Raw genomic sequence first — 26,674 nt, 5'->3', positions numbered from 1 at the left:
TAAACCTGTGGTCGTGGGCCAGAAATTTCTCGTCCACAGACAGAATCTTCTCGTCAACCGACTGCACTTTCTTGTCCAACTCTTTAATTTGGACCTCCACGGTTTCCACTCTCCTTCCAATAACTTCTGTAATGTTCTCGAGTTTCTCGTTCATTATTCTCGAATTTTCATCTAACTTTCTGGCATTCTCTTCGAACATTCGTCTCGTGTTTTCTTCTAACTTTCTGGAATTCTCTTCGCTCCTTCTGGAATTTTCCTCAAACTTTCTGGCCGTTTTTGTAGTTCAGCCTTGTTGCCAGTAGAGGACAATTCCAATTTATTCAGCTCCTTCTTCAAGTCTTCCACTCGTAGATCCTTAAACTTCATCGTAGTATTATCGTAATCTCACTTCCGACACCAATTGTTACGTTCTTGGATTTTAGTTAATCCCGTGTAGACGTTGTCTTATTTCCCGATACAATTCGTACCAAATAAAACGCGGGTTCTTTCTGATTACGATTATTACAATGAGTTTATTGACACACTTTACTTTGCACGTTACTTTACAGCTTTACGTTACTTGACGGTTTCAATTCGCGATCTGATTCACAACTGACTCACTGTCTTTCCATTTCCTCTATTTATATGAGCCTTGCTTGTCGCTACAGAAGTTTCTAGACGATCTGGTAACACCTAGATCACGAACAATCTACCAATGCAACAAACACACATACAAACTTACACTGAGTAAACAATAACAACAACACATATACAGGCGAGGGGATAACAAAGAAAGAGGAATAACAACAACACATATACAGGCGAGGGAATAACAAAGAAAGAGGAATGACGTTTAACAAGAATTGTACGACAATAACAAAAATAGAAAATGAAAGAGGAAATGGAAGGATGTAGAAAAATCTATACAGTAGTTGTTGTTGTGAAGTTATTCAAATAAACTGCGTAGTAGAAATTTACGTTACAATTCAAATTCTTAAATTAACGGAATTCATCTAAATTAACTCAAATCTAAAGTTATATTCGTAACAATATATATATAACCATTAACTGTGGTAAACATTTTCAGCCCTTAATTCATTTCATTTCATTTATTTCATACATAGTAACGCATAAGCTAATAAAGCCAAACAATTTTACATTACAATATACTAACTAACAATGTTGTAATATACAATAAAGAATTTAAAAAAATATCTTATATACAATTATAAAAATGTTAATGGAATTTCCATATAAAATTGGTTCCCCATGAAGTAAAATTAACAAAATAATATTAGAATAATAAAAAAGTACCAACTATTTTATGATAGCACTACTAAAAGAGCAGAGTCTAAACAATCACATTTGGTTTAGCGAAAATTCATTATATCTGTAAATAAATATATGCACAGGATTTGAGAAGGTACGTTGAAGCAAGGGAAGTTGGTTCCAAATTCGTGCCACCCGAACAATAAATGATCGTTCAAAAATCATCAAATTAAAGAGACTGGTACCGGAAACAATTTCAATACAATAGTTTATGGAAGACATCAGCAGAGCAAAGGCAAGACGTTTGCGAATAAATTGAGGTAGATACAAATTGTTACAATAAAGCCTGCGCAAAGTGGACACTACACCAGAATAAAGAACTTGAATATGACTAGCAAAGCTAAGTCTATCATCAATGATACAGCCTAAACATTTCATTTCATCTACAAGGGCAATTCTAGTTCCATCCATGTAAATTTGAAAACTAGGAAATGAACTCCTCACTGGTTTAAATAACATAGACCTAGATTTATCAACATTAACAAAAAAATTATTTAAAACAAGCCAATTGCTTATATCTGAAAGGGTATTATCTACGTCAGATTCCAATTCAACAATACTGCTGTTTCTGAAAAACAAATGCATGTCATCAGCATAAAAAAATGGGAAACAATTTTCTTTAGATAACGCTGGAAGTATACTAATTGGACGCAAATTTTCCATACAAAAAGGGGCCTTACTTTTCGGAATAGGCACAACCCCTGCAAGCTTCCAACAAGAAGGGTAAGTCGACGTAGTAAAAATCGTATTAAAAAATTTTAAAAGGTAGGAAGATAAGTAAGGAAAGATAATTTTTAAAAATTTAACTGGAATTCCATCACAACCAATTGCATTAGACTTAACAGCTCCTAAAGCACGAAAAACGTCATCCTCAAAGACACAACTAAAAGAAAAGGAGTATCCTTCGCCATCATAGCCTGAGAGATCTACAGGAACTGAGTCCATGGTGGAAGCAGGTTGAATAAAAAAATCATTGAGATCATCAACATTCACCGAAGATGTATCGGGAAAAGAGTCATCATCTAAACAACCACTAGCTCTTAATTTCTTCCAGATCTGAGAGCTATTCAGACCGTCAAACATGCGAACATAGAACTTTCTTCTCTCATTTCTTAAAACTGTCTTTGCTCTATTTCTATAGGAACAAAATATTTTCAAATTTTCTGCAGTTGGATGTTTAACGTACTCGCCGTAAGCCATATCACGTACTGATCGCGCATGTAAAATTTTCCTAGATTTTAACCAAGAATCTAAACCACAATTGATGCGTCTGCTGACGGTAGGAACAAATGAATATAATGTTGTTATAACGTCATTAATATCATTAATTTGAGAATTAACATCAGCCGACAAGAAAAAGTTATCAATGGAAGTTATCATTGGAAGAATTAAAAAAAAATAATAATTCAGAACATTTAGATATATTTATATATATTTATTTCACTAAATCTCTTAAGCGCAGTATATCTAAGTGTTCTGAATTATTATATTTTTTTTAATTATTGCATGCAATGTTTCCATAAATAACGGTTTTATACAAAAACATCGACTATGGTGTGATTTTTTACTTTCCTGCATTTTTTTAATATTTTTAAAAAACTCCTTCATTTTTTTAAATTAAGTAAACTAAGTAAAAAATGATCAGAAAATGTTTACCACAGATAATGTTTTAATTACGTAACCACCACTTAATATATATATATATATATATATGGGGCCTTAACATATGGCGGGTTAAGTCAAAAGTTCTAAATATTTTAGTTTCAAGAAAAAAAATTATATCCTCGTTAAACAAATTCTTGAAAATTCCCCCCAATTGGATTATTATTTTCAATTATTTTCAGTTCTTCGGCGTTTTCGATCAATTACAGCCTTTGGAACATGACATTTACTTAGCATACGCAGTCTGAATATTGAATTCAAATACGAAGCCTGGACCATCCCTGTCCAAGTGACGAATTTTTATCCTGCATAAAATGTAATAAATGCTGTAAACGCTTAGTTCCTACCAAACGTAAATATATAAATACTACAAACTTGTTAAGGAATAAAATTCATAAAATAAAATGTTTTTTTTTTTTGACTTTGGTCAAAATTTAAAATAACGACTGATTGAAATTCATGCTGGATTCGTGCTGGATAAATTTTACTAGAAGACATTTACCTTGTAACATTCAGTAAGTTCTCAGCGTAGAACTGACAACATCCATCAACATTTGGTAACAATTCCAAACCTCGATTAAACAGACACAGCTAATAACTGGGCATACCACAGATACCGATTCGTAATTACTTACTGCCAATCGATGTGTGTGATAATACCTTTCTGTTGCATTATTTTATGTTGGTCTTTACTAATACGAATACCTAAGCCATCTAAGAGTGCGAACAAATTGTGTTGTTCAGTAGAGTCCGTAACTAAATTTTAATACTAGCTTGAATCACAATCAACTGATTCAGGTAGTACATGAATCAGTTGGTTGAACTTAACAAACAACGAGAGAGCAAGAGCGTCTATTTGAATGAGAAAGAAGTAAAGCAGATACCACATGCTCACAGAAATAATCAATGACATGCGATGATCGCACGTTCTCTACAAGACGACAAACGAATTCTGTTGTCTTCAGTACCACCAAAGATCAGTTGCATTTTGTTTCTCGTTGGAAGCGGTCGTCTAGTGCTGATGCTGAGTTGCTAAACTGAGTTACGGACAACAAATTCAAATTACTCAACAGCAAAAGAAAATTAACGAGAAAATCTCACGAGAGCATGAAGCTCACCGAATTGTATGGGTAAATAGCACTACCTCGAAAATGTGTAATTTATTTTACAACAGCCTCTAGTCCGCGTCTTTCCCCGTATATGCACGTATATTGGCAAACACTTGTGCTTTTGGAGAAAACGCCACTATGGACGCAGCTTGAAACATTGGTGACCCAAATAATAACTGGTTTATGTTTACAACAGAATACAGAGCGTTATTAGTGGCACTGGCATGTGAAAAGTTACGCAATCTCAGTAAACAAATCCAAAACATGAATTTCCATTTTTTTTTCAAACGCCTCTGATGTTTACTGTTGCTGCATATTGGGTTAGACAACATGTGAAAGTTGTGTTTTCAAATACGACCGGAAGATTAGTCCTAGTCTCTACCATAGGTGAACAAAGTCGAGTTTTTAATCTCTTCGCATTCACACTGTTTTCACCAAGTATATATTGAATCATCTGGAGTGGCAGGGTTCGTTGTGTCCAAAACCACAGCATATTGCCCATCGTTCCCACCTTTATAACAACAATGACAATTGTCTACAATATAGCACTTGCGAACCGGACGTTTGCATTCACTCTTGTTGCCAAATTTTGTTCACATTGACGAAAATAAAGCTTTTGCACACTGCAACAGACAGACCCACACATATAAACCTCTAGATGTCCATTGGCCATGCAACAGACAGACTTGTCTGTCTGCCTATCTAGTACGTCATAATGCTGTACGTAATATCACGAAGTGTGCTAACCAAACAAATAATAAGACGTGTTCGTGTGTCGGAATGCGAATGCCAATGCCGGCTATATATAGAAAACTACAATGCGGAACTTATTGTCTAGTTATCATCTCAAATTTATTTGGATAGAAATGTTTGTAGTCTTTTAAATGCGATGGTACGCAGATTTAGCAATGCGCGCTAGATGATTGTACGAAAATATGCTGAGCACTCTATGAATGCCAGAATAATACTAGGAAGAATGAATCGCTGCATTCCTGTGCTGGACTAGCAAATGTTTCTTCATTTGTAATAATAATACGCCATCAGTCGGCCAACCCGTGTTTCAGCAAGACGATGTCCGAACGTCTCGACAACTCGAGGCCCGCTTTCGCTTGACTAAATAAGCAACATTCGTTGTTACAAGCTTCATATATGATTTGAATTAAGCGGTGCCACCATAAACACCATACCCATAAGCGTTGTTGATTGTTTTGGTCGGATTGCATCGATAGCATCTTGGACATTATTATTTGTCATAGATATGTTTGATACTATCATTTGGCTGCATTGCTCCATATTAATCAAATCGTTGACAATCTATTCCCTCATTTAAGCCCTTTTGTAAATTCTACTAATTAATTAAATCAATCATGAAGAAGAGTTCTCCATGGCAATGGCTGCCTTTTACACCATCCCACTTCGTTCCTATTTAGTTTGAAAATTCACGCCAGATTCGATGTGAAATCATATTTCTGGCAGTAAAATGTTCAAGGAACCCACTGAGGAATTTTTTCATGAGAAACATCATATCATATCAGAAATTATTTTTATCAAAAGATCTTCACTATTCTTCTTGAAACAGCAAAATCATCTCATCGTCTTAGCTACCGAAGCACGGCAACGATACGAAAACAAGTCAAGGTCATATCTTTGTTTATGGGAATTGCTGTTAATGCGAAACAATTAAACTGCAACCCCAAGAGCGGCGTTTTATAGTCCATCACTCCAAGTTTGCCATATGCAAACCGGTTTGAGCTGATCTCGTTGATTCGAGAGAAGTCGCTGGTACGTATTTCCCCCATAAAAGTGATTATGTTTTTTATGGCAACTTGTCCTCTTTCATTCACTATTCTGGATGGTAAATTATTTTATATCAGCTAACAATTGGAAAACGAAACAATGACCAAATGCGTAGAGGTTGTATGTTGCTATTGTGACTGACCACTCAATAGGCCATATAATATATCGGATATATTCTCTCAAAAGTTAATCAATGGTTTTCTATTCCTATTTCATTGCACACTACTTATATACATCCTGCTTTTATTTTCAGATAAGTAAGAACATAGACTAAAGTACTGCACTATCAGTCAATTGACGAATCATGGATGTGACACCTATGGGAAGTAACGCTTCCGCCGAAGAAGCTAAACAAAATATTTTCATCCATCCGAGTTTAGCTGACTATTATCAGAGTAAGTGTATCATATTAAAGTAAGAACGAATCAGTCGGACTGCAACAATCTGTTGAATATGTTTATATGCAAATTTGACATAATAAGACATTACACTAGACTACAGTTAGTCCACCTTTTCTTATAGTACCATGCAACATTTTATAAAAAATACCCATAACGTTGCAGATAGTCGAATATTCATTTCACTATTTTGAGCCTGAACGCAAGCAGGTGCAATGGTCCAATGCCTGTGTACATATGTGCTTAAGTAGAGAACGAATAACTCAAAATCCTGAAAAAATGCATGGCATTTAAAATATGAGTGTTTTCCAGTATCTGTGCATGTACAATGGTCATTAATTAGTTAATATTAATACTACTAAATTAACATGGCCTGATAATTATTCCTTCGCAGCACTCCTTTGCAGTAAGAAGAACCCAATAATTACATATGTCATGCCGTTTGTAATTTATAAAATCTTCATTTGAATATATATTCATGATCAGCGTAAAGTTCAAAGCCGACATAGTCCATCTTTTAGGAATTCGACATGAGGGTTTATAAAGACTTACTTATTTGAAGCATTTCATATTTTTACATTAAAGAACTAGTTTTGAGTGTACTACATATAATTTTGAGTGAACCAAACGTGGGCAACAGAATTATAGCCTCATCTTGAACCATAGACGGTAAATATAGTTTGTGGTATAATCAGTTAATATTTAGGGCCAAACAACGTTATTTTGACTGATCAAAATAATCACCAGAATAGCACGATTTTTTTTTACTCGCGACTTACATCATTCTGTCTTGTTTTTTTTTTACAGATCTAACGCCATTTATAACGCTGTCGATGTTTGTCGGCTCGCTGTTACTGCTACTGAATGTAGCTATTTTTTCCTATACTGTTTCCAAGATTCGCAGCAGCGGTGATTCCTTCATCCGTGTTCCATCCATAGTATTGTGTTCTCTATACCCCATAATATGTGGCGCTGCTTTCACCACCATTATGCTGCCAAAGGTTTGGCTTATATGCCACACAGTTATGCATATCTGCTTTACTATTGGGGCGGTCGTGTTTCGTCAGTTGTGCTTCCGTTACGTGGGTTCTGAACTCAACTATGCGAAAGAAAACGATGGTTCAGAGATCTCAATAAATACGCCTCCGTGCTGCTGTTGCTGTCTATGCTTGCCGGCTCTAACGCCCTCAAAAGCTAAGCTATGCCTGCTGCGATACATGGTCTGGCAGATGCCCGTTTTTCAGGGCTGCATAATGTTGGTCTTAAACATAATCTACTATAGAGAACAGGTAACGTGTCTGAGTTAGTTCAAATATAATCCTTCTGTCCGCTTACTGTTCCTATTTCTTCACTGTAATAATTACAGGAACTCTATCGTAGTGTTAGCATATACTTCATACCATTTCTGGTCTGTTCCATCCTCATCGGCATATGGGCACTGAACATTGTGGTGCGTATGGTGAACTCCATTCATTCCGAATATGGGCTAACTGTAGGTATTCCTCTGCTCTTGTTACATACGGTGCGCATCATCCATTTGATTTCCGTTCATTGCAGAAAAAAATGTTTTGTTTGCAACTAATCCTTCTGCTGTGCAAACTTCAGTACATGCTGCTGGACACTCAATTGAATAACATCGAGCTGGGCGGTTATTATCCCATCAACCACACTATTTACAAACAAAGTAAGTCGGTTGGACCAGCAATTGTTTGTTTCGATCCACTTGATAGGTAATAAAGTCTTGTTTTCCTTCTTTCCATCTATTTTTCACACAGCGATCATAAATCTATTGATTTTGGTGGAAATGGTGTTGGTGTCGCTTTTGGTGCAAAATGCCTATAAACTGTCGCCAATCTAGCCGACACGAACCGACAGGAATTTCAATTGTGATATATATGTACTTATTACTAATAACTTATGTACCGAAACTCATACACTCATTCATCCATATTTGTACCCCTGCATATATACATATACATATTTTGTGTTGAAAAAAAAAAAACAAATCGCACACCCATTCCCATCATTATATTTTAAATGAAATGCATTCTAATATTCACCGAAGAACTGTGATACATCCTTTATTTAGTGTTTATTATCTGCAAGAGTCGAATATTCATTGTTGTTGTTGGTTTTTTTTTTTTTTTGTAAGATAATTTGCTTGAAAATTTCAATATATTTATTTTTTTTTCATGAATGGGGACCTAGCCACAAGCCCAAGATATAAGATTTTGGAGTAATCTTAAATAATTAATTCAAATTTTAACATAGAATCACAGTAGGATGTATAAAAAATAATTAAATAAATTAAATAAGCAAAATAATTAAGTGAATCAGCTATGCAAAAGAAAACACATCAAAATCCATGCAAATTATCATATTCAAACAGAGTATTTAATGTAGCCACGGAATGTCTTGAGACCCTGTGGTAAACCATTGAATACTCGAGGAATTCTTATGAAAGGATTTCTCCCAAAAGAGGGGTCAAACGAGGAACATGACTTTGTATATTAAATTAAATAAGCAAAATAATTAAGTGAATCAGCTATGCAAAAGAAAACACATCAAAATCCATGCAAATTATCATATTCAAACAGAGTATTTAATGTAGCCACGGAATGTCTTGAGACCCTGTGGTAAACCATTGAATACTCGAGGAATTCTTATGAAAGGATTTCTCCCAAAAGAGGGGTCAAACGAGGAACATGACTTTGTATATTCCTTACGGAATACACAAATACTTAAGAATGAAAAAGGTAATATTAAAATACTCGTTTAGCAAATAAAAAATCCTCCATTAAAATAAATATGTGAAACACATTTTTTGGAATTTTTTTAATAATAAAAAGTAATCAAGTTATCGTTCGAAAATGTTCAAATTCATTGTCTTACCACAACGTACATAAATTGTATAAAAAATCTGGCGATATGCCAATATCGTAGAGCATCATATTAGGTTTCCTAACAGAGTTGAATGGAATATAGGCTCCGAAATTATTTTATGTATGTCCCAAATCGATAAGTGTCAATCAGATGCCTTTAACCAACTTAATCAAACATTCTGGGATCTAATTCATTTGCCACAGATCAGCCCCGTCGGAATAAATTCAACAAAATCCTGTCCGTTTTCTATATTTGGAGCCCCATACATATATTTTGTGTGTCAGTGACAAAGAACTATTAATAATTATTCAACACATCACCGATGCAACTACTGGTTGATCGGAATAACAAAGTATACAACCGCAGAATACAATATATTAAATCGACAAAAAAAAAAAAACAAGCCGAAAGTATCTCAATTTTAGATTATTTGTACCACTAAAATATGGTAATGGCTTGGCAATTTTGGTTGTTCGAATTTACGAAGAACTCGTCGAAAACAGATAGACAAATTAAGAGCGATAGATTGGACATGCGTATTGTGAAATTCTTCTCTTACGAACGATAAAAGCAACAGGCGTCATGTAACAATATAGCGCCAAATATGCCAGTGTTTAGTGAATGTTTTTATCTAATAAAGAAATGGAAATAAAAATCTTTTACTGAGTTAACCTTTACAATTTAAAGTCTGATTCATTCCATATTGTAAATGTCTTCCCGAGGGACGTTGTAAAATAAATGTTTAAAACAACTAGATCATAAAATATTTTTAGACAAACAGTAAGTATGGTTGATATCGTAATAATTTGTACATATTGGTATTGAATGTGGTCCGACAATTTAAAGGTTTCCGAGTTTCCGAGCAAAAACCAAAATATTTTAATTGTTCAGGAGATATTAAGCAATAGTATTCATTGTACCATAAAATGAATAAATTTCAACTATTAAAATGTGCATTTTGTTCAAATTGTTGGATGATGTTTAAATATTTTTACAGGAGGGTTGCCCTCTCCAGTGGAAAGTTATCGTACATGGTATTGAATGTGGTCTGACAACTTAAATGTTTCCGAGTTTCCGAGCAAAAACCAAAATATTTTAATTGTTCAGGAGATATTAAGCAATAGTATTCATTGTACAATAAAATGAATAAATTTCAACTATTAAAATTTGTATTTTGTTCAAATTGTTGGATGATGTTTAAATATTTTTACTGGAGGGTTGCCCTCTCCAGTGGAAAGTTATCGTACATAGTAAGCCACAATAAAAATATAATTGGTTGCTATAGCTTACATTGTATAATTGCACAATGTGTGATATTGAAAGATATGAACGCATTGAACCAATAATTTATAACAAATCCAAATTTTGCATTTTCCCTTTCTACATATAATAAACAAAAAATCAAAATATCTGCAAGGAATTCAATTGTCAAGGAAAAAGGTGGTGAGGTGAATGCACTCAAACTTGTTTTTTTTTCTATACTTCTCTTAAAACAAAACTGAAGGGAGTTGGCGAAAAGCTGATTCTTTCGAACAAATTTTTAAGAAGCCAATTTTACCGGGTTTTGTACTAAAAGACACTATTGGAAGTCAAAAATATATGTATAAACAATTACATAAAATGAATGAAAAAACATACCACAAACTTAAACCGGCTTACTGATCGTTAAAAAGATATGTTTTCAGATAATTAAATATTTATATTTTCACTTTTGAGTTTTATTTTATTTCACTATTTTTATTAAGCAGGCAAATAACAACACATACAGATGATACAGATGATATTAGACTGACGAAAAAGGGTACACAAGGCTCATCAGTGATGCCATATTTAAATATATTTCATTTCTTCTCAAGTATTTATGATCGGAGGATTTCATCCACAGGAAATTTGTTTTTTTAATGACATAGAATTACTTGCACACGTTTACGAACTAAATGTGAACTATAAACATAAATAGTTCCATTCGTTCATTTCACAGAATACAAAATAATATCAGCTGATGATATTAGCCTAGTTGAGGACGGCTTTTAAAGGTAGCCGCATAAGCAATTGATTACAATAACAAACTGTTCTATTTTTTCTACAAATTCGTTCGGAATTGTTTAAGAAATGTATTGCTAAATAAAATCTTCAAAATGCAAAGTTGTTTATGTCTAACTTAGTTTTTAATTTTAAATTGCAACTTTTTTGACATTTGAATGTACCAACAGCTGTGTTGATGGGACTACCTTATAAAATCTGCTTTGCTACATTACCTCAAACGTTTTCGTGCTCGTCGAAAGTCGACTTACATACCCGTAAGCAGAACCCTGCATCGAAACAACTAGCGCGTTTCCTTCTATTGTTTTATACAAAAACATTTAATTAATATATCGAAACAAGGCGTTGATATCGCCGTTATGTATCACCCTCATTCGTGAGAACATCACAACCTACTTCACTTGCTGGACCTGCCTGTGGGCAATTGGAATAACTCTGTAAAATGTCAAATGTAACCGCAGCGGTCATAGCCAACCGCAATAAAAAACATTTCCTTGGTGTGCCTGCACCTCTGGGATATGTTGCTGGTGTTGGTCGTGGGTAAGTTATACATATCAAATGATTGTGGTTCATAATATTCATTTGTATATTTATTTAGTGCTACTGGCTTCACCACACGCTCTGATATTGGCCCCGCTCGAGATGCCAACGACGTGTCGGATGATCGACACGCTCCACCAGCTGCAAAAAGGAAGAAGAAAGATGAAGAAGAGGAAGAGGACGAGGATTTGAACGACTCGAATTACGACGAGTTTAGTGGGTACAGTGGATCTTTATTCTCCAAAGATCCATACGATAAAGACGATGAGGAAGCTGATGCAATTTATGACTCCATTGATAAACGCATGGACGAGAAGAGGAAGGAATATAGAGATCGCAGACTAAGAGAGGATTTGGAACGATATCGTCAGGAGAGGTAAAGTACTTCTTAGATTGCTCTCTTTTAATATTTTTATAATACAATTTTGTTTAGGCCCAAAATACAACAGCAGTTCTCAGATTTAAAGAGGTCACTGGCAACCGTAACGGCGGAAGAATGGTCCAACATACCAGAGGTTGGCGACAGTCGCAATAGAAAGCAAAGGAATGCTCGAGCTGAAAAGTTTACGCCTTTACCAGATAGCGTTTTGGCAAGAAATCTGGGAGGTGAAACGTCATCATCTATAGATCCTTCATCGGGATTAGCATCAATGGTACCGGGCGTAGCTACCCCAGGAATGCTAACACCTACTGGTGACTTAGATTTGAGAAAGATTGGCCAAGCTCGTAACACTCTAATGAATGTCAAGCTTTCGCAAGTATCTGACTCTGTAACTGGCCAGACTGTGGTAGACCCAAAAGGATACCTAACTGATTTGCAAAGTATGATTCCCACATATGGTGGGGATATAAATGACATTAAGAAGGCTCGTTTGCTTTTAAAGAGTGTAAGGGAGACCAATCCGAATCATCCGCCAGCTTGGATTGCATCCGCTCGTCTGGAGGAAGTTACTGGTAAAGTTCAAATGGCACGCAACCTTATTATGAGGGGATGTGAGATAAACCCCCAATCTGAGGATCTGTGGTTGGAAGCCGCTCGGCTGCAGCCCACTGACACCGCCAAAGCAGTCATTGCTCAGGCAGCACGTCATATCCCAACATCAGTTAGAATTTGGATAAAGGCTGCTGATTTGGAGACCGAAATAAAAGCCAAACGTCGTGTTTTCCGCAAAGCACTCGAACATATTCCCAACTCGGTCCGTCTGTGGAAAGCCGCAGTCGAATTAGAGAATCCGGATGACGCCCGCATCCTACTATCAAGAGCCGTGGAATGCTGCAACACCAGTGTGGAATTGTGGCTGGCTTTAGCTCGATTGGAGACCTATGAAAATGCACGTAAAGTTTTGAACAAAGCTCGCGAAAATATCCCAACGGATCGACAAATTTGGACAACTGCGGCGAAACTAGAAGAAGCTAATGGCAATATTCATATGGTTGAAAAAATAATAGATCGTTCGCTTACATCACTTTCCGCAAATGGTGTAGAAATCAATCGCGAACATTGGTTCCAAGAGGCAATTGAAGCTGAAAAATCCGGCGCAGTACACTGTTGCCAAGCAATAATAAAGTCAATAATAGGAATTGGCGTAGAGGAGGAGGACCGCAAACAAACTTGGATGGACGATGCCGATTTTGTAAGTAAAATTAGTCATAATTTTTACTCATAGTTTAGGTGCAAATCATTATTCCTCTTTTTTTAGTGCGCCAAGGAAAATGCCTTTGAATGTGCCAGAGCTGTATATGCACATGCTTTGCAGACTTTCCCATCGAAAAAAAGCATTTGGCTGCGCGCTGCGTATTTTGAAAAAAATCATGGCACGCGTGAGTCACTGGAAGCTCTGTTGCAAAGAGCCGTCGCCCATTGTCCTAAATCGGAAGTTCTGTGGTTGATGGGTGCCAAATCTAAATGGTTGGCCGGCGATGTTCCCGCCGCAAGAGCCATTCTTTCATTAGCTTTCCAAGCCAACCCGAATTCCGAAGATATTTGGTTAGCTGCAGTAAAATTGGAATCAGAAAATTCTGAGTATGAAAGGGCTCGTCGACTATTGGCAAAAGCACGTGGATCCGCCCCAACGCCGAGAGTTATGATGAAGTCTGCACGTCTCGAATGGGCCCTGGACAGACTGGAAGATGCCCTTCGACTGCTCGAAGAAGCAGTTGAAGTATTTCCCGATTTCCCAAAACTCTGGATGATGAAAGGCCAAATAGAGGAGCAACAAAGGCGCCTCGAAGAAGCTGCAAATACATACAATTTGGGTCTTAAAAAATGCCCCACATCTATTCCGTTGTGGTTGCTGTCAGCGAATTTAGAAGAACGTAAAGGTGTACTAACAAAAGCTCGTTCGATACTCGAAAGAGCTCGTTTGCGGAACCCCAAGACACCCATTTTGTGGTTGGAGGCAATACGTGTAGAGCTACGAGCCGACTTAAAAGAAATAGCCAGTACAATGATGGCAAGAGCACTACAAGAGTGTCCAAACTCAGGGCAGTTATGGGCCGAAGCCATATTCATGGAATCTAAACCGCAACGAAAAACAAAATCCGTCGATGCACTCAAGAAATGTGAACATGATCCCCATGTCCTATTAGCGGTATCTAAACTTTTTTGGTCTGAACATAAATTCTCAAAGTGCCGAGACTGGTTCAACCGAACCGTAAGTACAACAGCTGGAGGTTTGCCTTAAAGGTGTACAATACTAATGAATCATTATATATTTCTCAGGTTAAAATTGATCCCGATTTAGGGGACGCTTGGGCATATTTCTACAAATTCGAACTTCTACATGGCACAGAAGCACAACAGAAGGAAGTTCTGGAGCGTTGCATAAGCGCCGAACCAAAACATGGCGAGGCATGGTGTCGCGTCAGCAAAGATATCAGAAATTGGTGCTATAAGACGCCTGACATTATTAAAGCTGTAGTTAAAGAAATAAAAATTCCCATATAATGTTCGATAGATGTACTAAAATTATGCCAATATTTATAATATTCTGAATATCTGTAATACCTTGTATCGGATATTGTTTTAGTATGTCGTATTGTTGTACTAATTTATAACAATAGTGCAACAACGGTTAAACAGCAACAACCACAAAAAAAAACAAATGAGGTTAAATAATAACAAATAAAGTAGAAAACGGCCCTCTGTCGTTACGAAGGACAAGAAACATGTTTACCAATCCTTTATTAGTGTAAAGTAAATTTTACATATCATTTATTCATCTGCCTCCAATTCTCTGGCCAGCTGTTGTGTGCGATCGTTCAACACCTGTTTCATATCAGGTTCCAGCTTCATTATGTCGATGGCTTCCTTCAACAAGTTCATTGACTCCAATAGTTTCTCCTAAATGATACGAAGGAATATTTTAATGTGAAATAAAAACCAATAGGGTTGTCCAACCTGCGTAGCATCACGCGTCAATAAACCATTTAGAAATTCACGTTTTGCCTGTATAACCAAAGCTTCCTGCAGGTCTAAAAGCAAATTTCCACGAAAAATACTCCATCCCCCGTCAACTATATCCGCTATTTCCAAAAGTTCCTGGCACAGTTCTATCTTTCTCTTCAATGCTGCATCATTCATCTCTAAAAAAATAACGAACACACGTGGAATCATTTTCCTCAATTGTTCTTGTTCTCCAATTACCGTGTAGAGAAAAATTCGGCGCATTTCCATATAATTGGGAGAGAGCATACTTCACTTGCAAAATATGGGTGTTCTTTTCGTGCAAAGTGACTCGATACCGATACAGGAAATCTTCAAATGACTTCACAGAAGATTTGTCCAAAGACTCAATCTCCTTCTGAATAGCCGTGTTTCCGAGATTTATTTGCTTTGCAGATAGATTGTGCGCACACAACTGACACTTCCAACCAGCATTATTATCCATTGGATTTGTGGAAATTATCTAAAGGGGGGGAACTATATTAAAACGCTGTACGAATAAATAGAAACACTTCCCATACTTTTCCCACTTTGCATTGACTGCAGGTTATTGAACCCACAAATGTGTTTAGTTCCGTCTCGTCGCGACAACGACGACAGGTGCAATCGAAACACTTCGCCTGCGATAGATGTGTGCGACGCATTATTGTTGACCACAGCGGCTGAGTGTATGACGTAGAAATGACTTGGCCTTTGCCAATGGGAGTTTTCGCTATGAATACAATATTCATTTTCTCATCAAACGTGTGGCGGGCGTTCGATATACAGTCATGAGAAAACATCGCTGCCATGGGATATATGGCCCTGACCTTTCGACCCACCGCATTTTGACGCACTTCAAAGGCATTTGTATCCAATATGGCTGCCGCACGCAAAATCTCATCTTCGCTTTCGTTCATACCTAGAATAGTCCTTACAAACGTTACCAAGTTCGCTCTTAGTACATTATAGAGAGGAGTATTCTTGCGTTCCTCCAAATGATCTTCTAATTCAGAAAACTTGGCAAACTCATCTGGTTTCGTTTTCTTTAGCAAAAGACAACGCAGTGGCAGTATTACACAGTAGGCCGATTCTTTCCGGCCGGTCTGAGCGCTGTAGTCAATTTTTGCGCGAAATTTCCTCGATGACATTAGTTGGCATTCGTTAACATGATGTTGTGAATGCTCGCAATCGGCTCCGCACATAGGCCAGCCACATTTACTGCATTTATAATAGTTATTTCCCACTGGTGTAGGAAGAGTACGATGGCAACCCAGACACAGTGGCGAACATGCCACCTTCGGTCCATATATAAGGGGGGATTCCCTCAAAATTATTTCTCCGCACTTAATGTCTCTTGACGCCCTTAGATGTCTACCAAGTATATCGTTCTTCACCACCTGTGCAGAGGTCAAAACAAAAGAACACAAATAGACAAAAACGGTTCATTTCTTATTAGGTTTCAATGCCTCACCTCGTAACATTTACATTCCGCTTTGTGACCCCGTTTCCAATGAATTTTCTGGTGTTCTTTGCCACAATAGAACACCTGTTTGCAGGCCATGCACTTTAAGGAAGCCGGTACTTCGCAGACAGCACATCTGTTTGGATCGGCCATAATTGTTTACTCCTTTTCGAAATAAAACGTTTGTATATTAATGTCAATACAACGTCCGAAATGTTTGCGTAATACCGAAAAGCGATCAAACTATCAAGACAAATGGTCGGAATGCAAATGAACAAAAAAATCAAAACAGAGAAATGAATGTTCTCTTTCTTTATCCGAGCAGCATATCGAAACAAAACGTTATATTCCTATACAAAGCAGAAGAGTGGCATCGTCATCGCCGCCAACAGCAACAACAAATCTAACAATGGAACTATATCAACAAAAGAACACGTCGCAAATGTGACTAGCCACGAGTTCCTACCTACTGATCTGCGAACACCTCGATGCCAGCGGAGCGGTCACCAATCCACGTGAACCAATATCGAAAGGACTGCATATATAAATGTGTGTTGTTGGAATTGAAAACGCATACATACCCATTAAATATAATATGTGTATCTTTAAATTTTACGTTTCAATTTAAAAATAGGCTACCCTAATTCTCGACATACAGAGATGTACAAATTAGTTGGGAGTCAATGTCTCAGCTAATAGAGCAACAAATAGTCGTTTCTTTTATTTGGCTGTGGTGGGGGTTACATTTAAAAGATTTCGACGAAGAAAACTTTGTGGGGTGCATCTGTAGTTCATAAAACAAGCGCATACATCAAATTGACGCCGTTCCGGGTCTCGATCAAATACCAACAAATAAATTTAAATATACAAGTATACAATGCCTATGCCAATTAAACTTGCGGATTCATTTCCACTTATTAGAAACATAAATAAAAAATCTTTAAAATAAAAAAGCGAGCCTTTATATCATGGAAGTTATGTACATTTATTAGTTCATTATTTAATATAGGGTTTGCCATTAATACGTACATTTATGTGTAAAAAATATTATAAAAAATCGAGGAAATCAGTCTTTCAAATTTATGATGTTTTTTGAAATATGATGTTGGTATGTATACAACTCGCTATCATATGTAAGTATGAAGCGTGGTGTGTGTTTGTGTCAATTGCAAATGCGTTAATCATATTGTATGGTGTGCACGAAGATGTCGTCGTAATACTTATATTAAAACGCCGTGGAGCGTTTACCGTAACATTTACTTTGAGCAGATTAATAAGTAACGGGGACTGACCCATGTTAATGTACCGCGGCGTGGCCACCTGTTGCCATCCTTTCAGTTTCATAGCAAAGTAATGACAACGCATGCTTTCATTGTTTCGGCCTTTATTGGTGGCCGTGTGTACATGGCAAAATCAACATAAACTATAAATATATACTATAGGGTGTATTTACTAATTATTAACTATTTGCGATGATGTCGGCATCTGCTGTAGTATTAATAAACGTGTACGAGTATGTATAGAGAGAATGATATACATTAAAATGTATGCGCTAGACAAACAGAAACTGTTCCGTTGATTTAGTTAGTACTTTTCGATTAGTAGATGTAATACAAAATTAAGTTATATTGGCGACGCAGCCAATAGAAAGATATAATAAAATATAATAATGTTGAAAAATGAGAATTGAAATATCCGAATGGGTTCGTACAAGTCGATTTTCCGTCTCTTCCGTACAATGATGTTGTAGTGTGTTCGGATTATAAATATATCGATGTCCATTAGGAGTCCAATGTGTTGTTGGTGGTCAAAACAAGGTAAAGAAAACCAGGAGCCAACTAACTATTCATCTTTTTCCTCGAAATGATGATAATGATGATGTATATGTTCGTGAACATATCTGTGAATGAGGGATGATGTTGCACTGGTATTAGCAACTGTATCATTCGCATCATTGCTTATTGAACTATTGCGTCCGCTCTCGGATATTGGAATTCCTTCGAGGTCCGCCAAGTCTTCATCCAATTCGTCATCTATTTCAACGTCATCTTCAACGTGACCTTCGTTGCTCTTTGTGTCGATACTCGGCGGTGCTAGTTTTATGTTGCCAATGCAATGTTGATTGCCAGTAGCAGTCAGATCATTCCCCTCCTCCAGATCGAGATCGACCAAAGTTCCTTCGGCCACGTGTACTGCAGCGGTCGCTTTTTGAATGTCGCCGGTTTTGCTTTCGATATTTTCTGGCTGGGAATGACACTCATCTTCGCTCGTTTGAGCTATTAGATTCTGAAATTCGACCGGATCTTCACAAAAGGGTATTAGAGAAACATACCCTTCAGTTTTGCTTGATGTCGCCAACGCCAAGTCACATGCTTTATTTCCATGAGGCATTGGTTCGATCGATCGCCTTTGACGTTGCAATCGATGCTTATTTCGGCGATGGATATTTTCTTTGTTGCAGGTTGCCAAACTGGTCTGCTGTAATTTTTCTGTTAATTTGGCGTACAGTTCGTAATTCTGCATTTGACTTGACCTCAACTTTCCTGGATGTGGATTATTAACCTTGTCCGTGGCATCATCAAGTAATAAATTCATTGGAGAAATACCATATTTACTCCCGGATGATAAACGTTGATATCCATGGTATTGGGGTGAATTGTGGGATGTTGAAAGACCGGTAGTATTTGCATGATTTCCATGCGGAAGTGACAAATTTCGGGGACTTTTGGGCATTTTATATTTGGACTCGAGGTTAGGATTAACTGCTATAGACGGTACGGCGGATGCTGCTATAGTTGCAATTTGAGAATTGTGACTGGGGTGAGTATTGTTAGCTTCGTTGAATGGTTTGATATGCGGCGGTGAAGTTTGATTTAGGGCAGTGCCACCGCAAATTGTGGCATGTAGGAAGGAGTCGTATCCACAGAGATTCATCTTACCATGCTGGGCGGGTATTCTTACATTTGATGCCGGCGTGCCGTTTTGTGCACATTTTGATTGAGTCGCATTCGGAGCCATTGGCTGGTGGAACATAGGAATGTGCAATTGGTTATGGGGAATGCTATGTTCAGTCGTCACAGACGAATCATTGTTATTACTGAACTGCATCGAGCGGTTGCTGTGGTTCGAAATCAACATAGGAATCTTTGTTTTTGTCCGTGACTGACTTGGGGCGTTTTTGTTCTTGTATCCAGACTGTTGTTGGGGAGTTGGCTGCCTGATAGGGCTTACGTTCGCCTGGAGTTTTCTAAAAAACAATTTAACATTATTTGCTTCCTCATTCAAGTTGATGGGCAAATTTAAACCGATGAATAATTAGGTAAATGCAGTTTGCTTTATTTCGAAATTAAGCGATAAAAAGGACATACAGTAGAATTCCGGTTTAACGATAATGTTTTAAAATTTAAAAAAAAATATTATCTTTGGTACATAAATCTTTGTCTGAATTCTCAAGTATAAATAACAGGAAATAAATTGTAATTCAGAATGGTAATTTTAATACATATCTTCCATGACGATATTCATGCCGAAGGTCTTATTGGAACAAGAAATGGAGTTCAAATGCTCAATAATAATTTGAAAAACAGATCCCTTGAAGATTCCTCATTGGATAACGAGAGTACCAAAAATAATGAACCGGATTAGCAATGCTCAATAGTAAAGCATACATGTCACACTGTTGAATGAAGCGTGTATAAAATGGTGCGACCAGAATAACATTAGTCATTCGAAATTGATAGTTTTAGGACAACGTCAAAAAGGTGTCGTACGCCAAAGCCTTGATCTTAAAAGTATGGCATTGTATTGCATTGACGTGTATACTTTGAATATTTTTTCAAAATGAAATAAAAATGTTAAAATACTAAATATTTATAAATATCGCTTTGCTGTGCAGTTTTCAGTATTAAACAAATGTCGATATTTCCGAGTTATGTCGAGATTCTACTATATTTACTGAACAAAAGAAATAAAACTTTACTCTTTGGTGTGGAGGGTATTTGTTTTTAAAAATTTTACCATTCCAAAGTATTGGATATATACAATAGGATATTGGAATTAGTCAACATGTGTTCACGTTTTTGATATAGTCATCCAACAGGGATCATGCATCGCAAACTGCATTTGTGGTATCGACATTTCGTAGCGAAGCTTAACATTATATCTTTATAATTTTTTGCTTACCCATTCAGTTGAAAACACAATCGGTTTTTTTCCATGCTTTCCCTAATTATGCTTATCAGATCGTTACGGTTCAAAGGCGTTTTCCAACACTCTGCTGAGCTTCGCATCTGAGAAACAGATGTATTCTCGGCCTGGAAGGTGTTATGCAACTGAACACTATCCAAGAGGTCAGTGTTGTTTAGCTGTTGGTCAACCCAAGCCAACTGATTTGGGTTCTGTGATTTTTGCAAATGGCGTCTATTCCAGCATGTCTCATTTCCAACAGATAAGCTACGCTGACGAATTTGGTTGCAGTCTTGAAGCGGCTTTAATCCGAATGTATGTGGAAGAAAACATAAAAAAAGAAAGTCATGAAAAGGCTTCTCAAATCCATTTGTTCTGGCCGCCATACAAACATTTTTGGGACCAGTCAACAATTAGTAGGAAATATGATGGATGTTATTGATAACATCAACCTCATTGGTAAATTTTACATAAACGAATTCAGATTCAAACTATGAGAAATTCAATTCTTAAACTAATTATTAATTAATTTATTTTTTGGTATTGTTACACAAACCTTTTGCTTTCTCGATTTCCTTAGCAATTTTATGCGTGTCAAGGCCGCTTGTTTCATTAAGGCCTCATTCGAAACATGCTTACTTGTATTTGATAGGTTATGATCACATGCAGGTGATACAGTTGCACTAATATTTTCTTCAACCACTGTCAGGCACTGTCGACATGCCCCATTACCACCATTCTTTACATGGTTATACATATTTTCCGAAATATTCAAATCGCCGTTTGACTGAACTTGTGTCTGTGCCAGACAAAATGGCTGAGTTGTCTTGATTTTGTCTAGTCTGTTGTTCCGTGACGATGACGTCAAGGGTTGGACAGCAGGATTTACAGTTCCATCTGTTTCGCGTTCCCTGTCGCTGGCACTTTCGTCGTCTTCTTCATCGGACTTAATAAGCTTACGTGGCCTGTAACGATGTGATCGCCTTCCCAAGGCGTTACTAGAAACTTTATTCGAAGGATTGTTTTTCTGTTCTAACGCACACGAATTTGGTGGAACAACCTTCTTTGTCGCCGATGATTTCGAGGTTTTATCTTCGGGCGATACTGTCAAGCGAACATTTATTGTTTTGCTACCACTGTGTGGCACAACAACCGATTTGCCAATGGATTCGTATATGGTATAAACAATACCCACAATGTCGTCCTTAGTTATTTTTCCATGGTGGCCGTCCAAGTCATAAAATGTAAAAGAAAACTGCAAGGGTTGTGACGCCTTACCACCCTCGACAGAAACATCACACGTGAATTCCTAAAATTATTGGTAAAGGCAACAGTTTAAAATGTACATTCCCAAAACTATATCATGCTGTGTTAGCCCAGGTCAAACATCTTTTATTGATATGTGGATTTTTGTCATGACTCACCTCTAGCCGTATGTGCTCCCCAGTCCGTTGGTGCTGTGTGCTTTCTGCCAAACGCGTTGAAGAATGAATCTGTTGAGATTCTGTCGGTGCCTCTCCAGAGATATGGGGCTCACACCGTACAATTGGTATGTGACGATGTCCACTGGATTTTTGTAAGTGCTTAGCGCTTGTATCCTTGCAAGTGCTGACATGTGGTATGGAGGCATGTTTCAGCGCCGGCTGATGTAGAGTATCGCCTTGATTATTATTACTTAATGGACAACTACTAATGCACACCAGCGGCGAAGTCGCCGTAGTTGGTGGATTAATTTTTGAAGCCGTCCCCGATCGTAATGACAGATTGTTCTCACGATCACTGACAAGCAACAAATCCGGTGGTGCACTGCATGAAGACGAAGCGCGCACTTGGTTGTAGATTAATTCTTCCGAATCTGTTGCACATTCTTGTACTGAAAACAATAAATATGGGTCCAAATGTGAGTGGATTGTTTCTATACAATAAATTTGAATTTATCGCTATACCCCAGAGGCATGCATTTCCGGATTTTGTCAATTATTAATAAAGTTATGAATGATGTTATATGCAAAAATAAAACAAATATTTTATGTGATGATTAACTGATTTCAATATGCGACAAAATGGAGCTCAAGGTATAGGTATGGAAATTTCCTTTTTAGCGAGTGTATTAATTACCCAGAAGGCTAATGATGGATTTTTTGCTGGTGGCTATTGCAGGCCATTTTTGAAATGAGATGTCTTCTGTCAAATCGAATAAGGATAACTTTTGTAAAACACATCGTCCTTCTATTTCGAGTCCTTGTGTGCCATTTCCGTCCTTTTTACATGAATCGTTAACTAATTACCACAACACGGCATTCTAACATTCGCGGAAGACAGATTCGGATCCTTAATTTTTTAATCGGCATTCCCTAGCGAATAAAACCGATTTTTACCATTTTAATCTACTTATATACATACGCATATCATTTGAAAGCTAATAAAACATTGCTGGCTACATGATACAAATTCTGTGCTTACTGTTTGTTAATGTTTCCACTAAGTGGCATGTTGAGGCTCTGCAGACCATACCATTAAGTTGTGCAGAGACTGATTATAAAATTGAACGTGCAGTAAGCACAGTAACATAAAAGATAACAATTGCATGGCATTTTGTATCCTCCCTCGGCATATTTTGATTAGAGAGATGGACTTTCCCAAAAAAAAAACACTTCAATACGATACACATATTGCCCTAGTGATTGTTAAAGGGAGTCCCATCCAAAGTTTGGAGGTCGGTAAATTTGGATTTCCCTTAGTAATCAGAGCCCCTACAAATACGTATTGTAAAAAATTTCAAAAGGTAACCGACTGGCTTATTGTCTGAACTTTAGACGAATATTAACTATTCTGGATTAAACTTCAGAATAATTAAAAATTCCTATATATATATTCCTATATATAATATGAGAAAATTTGATTTTTGTGGATCTACAGATGCTACATTTGAAATTCGTGAGATATTAACAACGCCTGTTTATTTAAAAAAATACATACTACATTGATTCCCAACAAAAATGGAAAACTATTTTTTTCGAAAATCTGATAAATAAGATAAATTCAACAATATTGTTAAGTACATTATTTGATGCTACTTGGGTAGAATACATATGTATATGTTACTGACATGATGCTACCTCGCGTTCTGTCGTTCAAGGTATCATCAACGTAACGTAAGTAAATACATCTTCAGTCATAAAACTATGAGTATGAGTTAAGCCGAATGCCCGTTGTTTTCAATACTGGTCGTATTTGAAACTATGTAACTGTTTTGCCTTTCAGGATGAAGATTTTAATTTAACTACGAAGTTATTGTCGATGCTTAACTCGTTTAAAGCCAATCATTTGAGAAAGCTCCCAACATTCCCCCCATCCATCCAGCGTTTAATTTGTTTCTATTTGGGTGACCTATGGATAGATGGCGTACCAAATTGGCATAGAAAAAATATGTGTATGTATACGACATTGTACAAAAACTCTACACATACATACATGTATATATATATGCTATTAAGAGGACGGGAAGGCAACACTTTGGTGTGCCTACATTCGTTCTGATTTTCCTTTGAACTTTCCGTCGTCATTGTATCTCTCGAACGACTATTTCTTTTAAATACCACACCATACCACCACCACCATCGTATCGTTTTGTTCCTCTCCACTCCACTCGTTCGTGGCGCATACACACTGAAACCTACATATATTTGTATAGTTGAATGTTGTTGTTTTTGTTTTATCTTGCTGAGCAGTTGACTGTGAGGGGTCGGCTATTCAAAGCGATCATGGCTTTGAATGGCCGCCGCCGAGTGTATCATGAAACATGTTTTTTTTCGTTCTCACCGTACGTTTTTGAGTACACTGATGTCTCGTTGTACGCCCATATCACTATAGGCACCAACAATAATTGCAAACAATTTGACCAATATGTACCATTGTCACACTCACCTGAGAATTGTTTATATCCACCAAGAAATTTGTGTTTCCACCACTTAACCAGGTTTCCCGCCATTATCCTGCTTCAAAAACGTCGTCTTAAAGCACTCATACCGCGGAAATTTTGTAGCGATGTACAATGTTTCTTTGTTTTTTACTTGCCTCAATTACGGTTAAAGCTCCTTAGAGCACTACAACGCGAGCCTTCCCGATAGTGATTCGATTTGCTTCCATCGACAAAAACATAACATTTGACAATAACAAACTGTGTCTCTGTTTTTCGTTTTTTTTTTCTTGTCGTGATGAGAATGATGAAACTATAAAACATACACACATACACAAAAATATTTACATATAGAGGAATTCAAACACGCACGAACGAATTCTCGATTTTTTTCTTGGAGAACAAGGTCTCATATATTTGAAAAAAACTCGATTTGAATATTATTTTGGTCACTTTTTATATATTTTTATTTTATTATTGCATCGAACATCAAACAAACTAACGCGCATCCGATGTGTCTATGTGTCTGCCCTTCAATACGCGTTACAAGACTGAAGAAAAATTGAAAAACGTTCCTCTTGCTAACGAATGGGAGGTGAAGACAAAATGGCCGAGAAATATGAATTCAAAATGGTATAACCGAAAGTTTACGAGACTAAATGGAAACCGTGTTGTTTACGAATGAGGTTTAGACAAAAATGTCAAAAATGGAACGAAAGAAAATTGAAAAACGTTCCACCTGTAACGAATGGGAGGTGAAGACAAAATGGCCGATAAAGATGAACTCAAAGTGGTATAACCGAAATATTACGAATGAGGTGGAATGGAGACTAAATGAGAACCGTATTGTTTACAACACATACACTCACAGCAACTGCAGTCAGAGAACCGAGCCACGTGTGACGGCGTTGTTATATGCATGTTGACAACGCAGAAGTTCGCTGACGTAAAAGACATAAAACGATCAGCTGTTTAAGGTGTGACAATTCAAAACAAAAATTGGGTTCTGGAATGTAATTGATTACAAATTAAATTGCATTGGTCGGTTTGACAAAATTGAAAAGTCCTCAAACTGTCTGTCCTTCAATACGCGTTACCAGACAGTCTGAGAAGTACAAAGCACAGCACTCTCTTGATTATTGCTTTTTGCTGTCGTATGTTTAGTCTGCGACGTATCGTAAATTTTATCGCATTTGTGTACGTACAATTAGAATAAAAAAAAACTGTTTACGTATATTCTGGGAAGGTAGCGGATCGTTTTGAAATTTTTACCAGTGTTGGTCCTTGAGGCCCTGAATACAATGAATTAATTATTTCTTGTCTTGTATGAAATAAAAGATAGAATTTATTACTGAGTTGTAATTTACATATTGGGACAAAAGACACCCAACTCTAGTAAATGAGAGTAGACTTGGAAGACATTGCCTCAGGTAAAAACAAAAAGTACGAAAATGCACCCTTTCAATGCAAATTGATTGTTGTAACAAAAATCGAAAGCGAAGTATTGTATATAATATTATCAGTCAGTTTTCCGCTTTCAGAGTTAATATAGAACCCCCCACAAATTACTTGATCTGTGTTAATATGTTGTAACAGTCAATATAGCAAAGTCACGAACCTACGTTATATTTATGAATAGATATGAATGAATACGATATACGATAGAAAAGTAGTTGCACATCTTGAAAACACATTTAAACTTATTTTGCCCTCCGATAAGTACGTTCGGTTAATACTCAATATATATTTGGAATTAATTTTTATTTTCATTCTTTACACTTTCATATTTATTTTTAACTTTCCAGCATGAAACACTAATTTAAAACACTGAATTTCGAATTACATTTTTGACTAAATTATTTGTTCTTTATCTACGACTGAGAAAATGAAACCGCTTTTATGATTGTTACCCGCACTAATTGAAATAAAACACATAATGAA

At 36.8% G+C, this 26,674-nt stretch overlaps 5 protein-coding genes across 5 annotated transcripts in view; 2 read left to right on the top strand and 3 right to left on the bottom strand.

Annotated features, from left to right (window-relative positions):
• Positions 1 to 26,674, bottom strand: part of LOC133331861 (WD repeat-containing protein 26 homolog) — a 155,103-nt gene that overhangs the window by 96,410 nt on the left and 32,019 nt on the right. The gene's annotated exons all lie outside the window — the stretch shown is intronic.
• Positions 6,181 to 8,132, top strand: LOC133331881 (organic solute transporter alpha-like protein). The gene is made up of 5 exons (XM_061540271.1): positions 6,181 to 6,271; positions 7,082 to 7,563; positions 7,641 to 7,766; positions 7,832 to 7,958; positions 8,050 to 8,132. The coding sequence occupies exons 1-5, from the start codon at positions 6,181 to 6,183 to the stop codon at positions 8,130 to 8,132; spliced, it is 909 nt and encodes a 302-aa protein (XP_061396255.1).
• LOC133331898 (pre-mRNA-processing factor 6) lies at positions 11,643 to 14,710 on the top strand. Its single transcript, XM_061540289.1, has 5 exons — positions 11,643 to 11,740; positions 11,799 to 12,116; positions 12,174 to 13,374; positions 13,441 to 14,394; positions 14,463 to 14,710. Exons 1-5 carry the CDS (start codon positions 11,643 to 11,645, stop codon positions 14,685 to 14,687), a joined length of 2,796 nt encoding a protein of 931 aa, XP_061396273.1. The 3' UTR covers positions 14,688 to 14,710.
• On the bottom strand, positions 14,955 to 16,782 carry LOC133331880 (SET domain-containing protein SmydA-8). Its single transcript, XM_061540269.1, has 5 exons — positions 16,639 to 16,782; positions 15,707 to 16,564; positions 15,387 to 15,648; positions 15,141 to 15,325; positions 14,955 to 15,083 (listed from the first exon to the last, which is right to left on the bottom strand). Exons 1-5 carry the CDS (start codon positions 16,780 to 16,782, stop codon positions 14,955 to 14,957), a joined length of 1,578 nt encoding a protein of 525 aa, XP_061396253.1.
• LOC133331879 (protein naked cuticle) lies at positions 18,472 to 24,825 on the bottom strand. Its single transcript, XM_061540268.1, has 5 exons — positions 24,742 to 24,825; positions 22,239 to 22,687; positions 21,371 to 22,123; positions 20,812 to 21,116; positions 18,472 to 19,876 (listed from the first exon to the last, which is right to left on the bottom strand). The coding sequence occupies exons 1-5, from the start codon at positions 24,803 to 24,805 to the stop codon at positions 18,472 to 18,474; spliced, it is 2,976 nt and encodes a 991-aa protein (XP_061396252.1). The 5' UTR covers positions 24,806 to 24,825.

Source organism: Musca vetustissima, unplaced genomic scaffold (assembly GCF_032173495.1).
Source record: "Musca vetustissima isolate MV318-11 ecotype Yass unplaced genomic scaffold, APGP_CSIRO_Mvet_v1 utg24363, whole genome shotgun sequence".
Classification (NCBI taxonomy): domain Eukaryota; kingdom Metazoa; phylum Arthropoda; class Insecta; order Diptera; family Muscidae; genus Musca; species Musca vetustissima.
This window is presented reverse-complemented; position numbering and strand designations above follow the sequence as displayed.

What these genes read in the sequence shown, in the direction of transcription:
- LOC133331881 (XM_061540271.1), top strand. Translation starts at nt 6,181, where the DNA reads ATGGATGTGACACCTATGGGAAGTAACGCTTCCGCCGAAGAAGCTAAA. An exon ending in ATTCCGAATATGGGCTAACT is followed by an intron (nt 7,767 to 7,831) that starts GTAGGTATTCCT and finishes CGTTCATTGCAG; the next exon opens with AAAAAAATGTTTTGTTTGCA. An exon ending in CCACACTATTTACAAACAAA is followed by an intron (nt 7,959 to 8,049) that starts GTAAGTCGGTTG and finishes TTTTTCACACAG; the next exon opens with CGATCATAAATCTATTGATT.
- LOC133331898 (XM_061540289.1), top strand. Translation starts at nt 11,643, where the DNA reads ATGTCAAATGTAACCGCAGCGGTCATAGCCAACCGCAATAAAAAACAT. An exon ending in GTTGCTGGTGTTGGTCGTGG is followed by an intron (nt 11,741 to 11,798) that starts GTAAGTTATACA and finishes ATATTTATTTAG; the next exon opens with TGCTACTGGCTTCACCACAC. An exon ending in GAGACTGGTTCAACCGAACC is followed by an intron (nt 14,395 to 14,462) that starts GTAAGTACAACA and finishes TATATTTCTCAG; the next exon opens with GTTAAAATTGATCCCGATTT.
- LOC133331880 (XM_061540269.1), bottom strand. Translation starts at nt 16,782, where the DNA reads ATGGCCGATCCAAACAGATGTGCTGTCTGCGAAGTACCGGCTTCCTTA. An exon ending in CGGAATGTAAATGTTACGAG is followed by an intron (nt 16,565 to 16,638) that starts GTGAGGCATTGA and finishes ACCTCTGCACAG; the next exon opens with GTGGTGAAGAACGATATACT. An exon ending in TGACGCGTGATGCTACGCAG is followed by an intron (nt 15,084 to 15,140) that starts GTTGGACAACCC and finishes CGTATCATTTAG; the next exon opens with GAGAAACTATTGGAGTCAAT.
- LOC133331879 (XM_061540268.1), bottom strand. Translation starts at nt 24,805, where the DNA reads ATGGCGGGAAACCTGGTTAAGTGGTGGAAACACAAATTTCTTGGTGGA. An exon ending in TGGATATAAACAATTCTCAG is followed by an intron (nt 22,688 to 24,741) that starts GTGAGTGTGACA and finishes TATTGTTTTCAG; the next exon opens with TACAAGAATGTGCAACAGAT. An exon ending in GGAAATCGAGAAAGCAAAAG is followed by an intron (nt 21,117 to 21,370) that starts GTTTGTGTAACA and finishes TTCGGATTAAAG; the next exon opens with CCGCTTCAAGACTGCAACCA.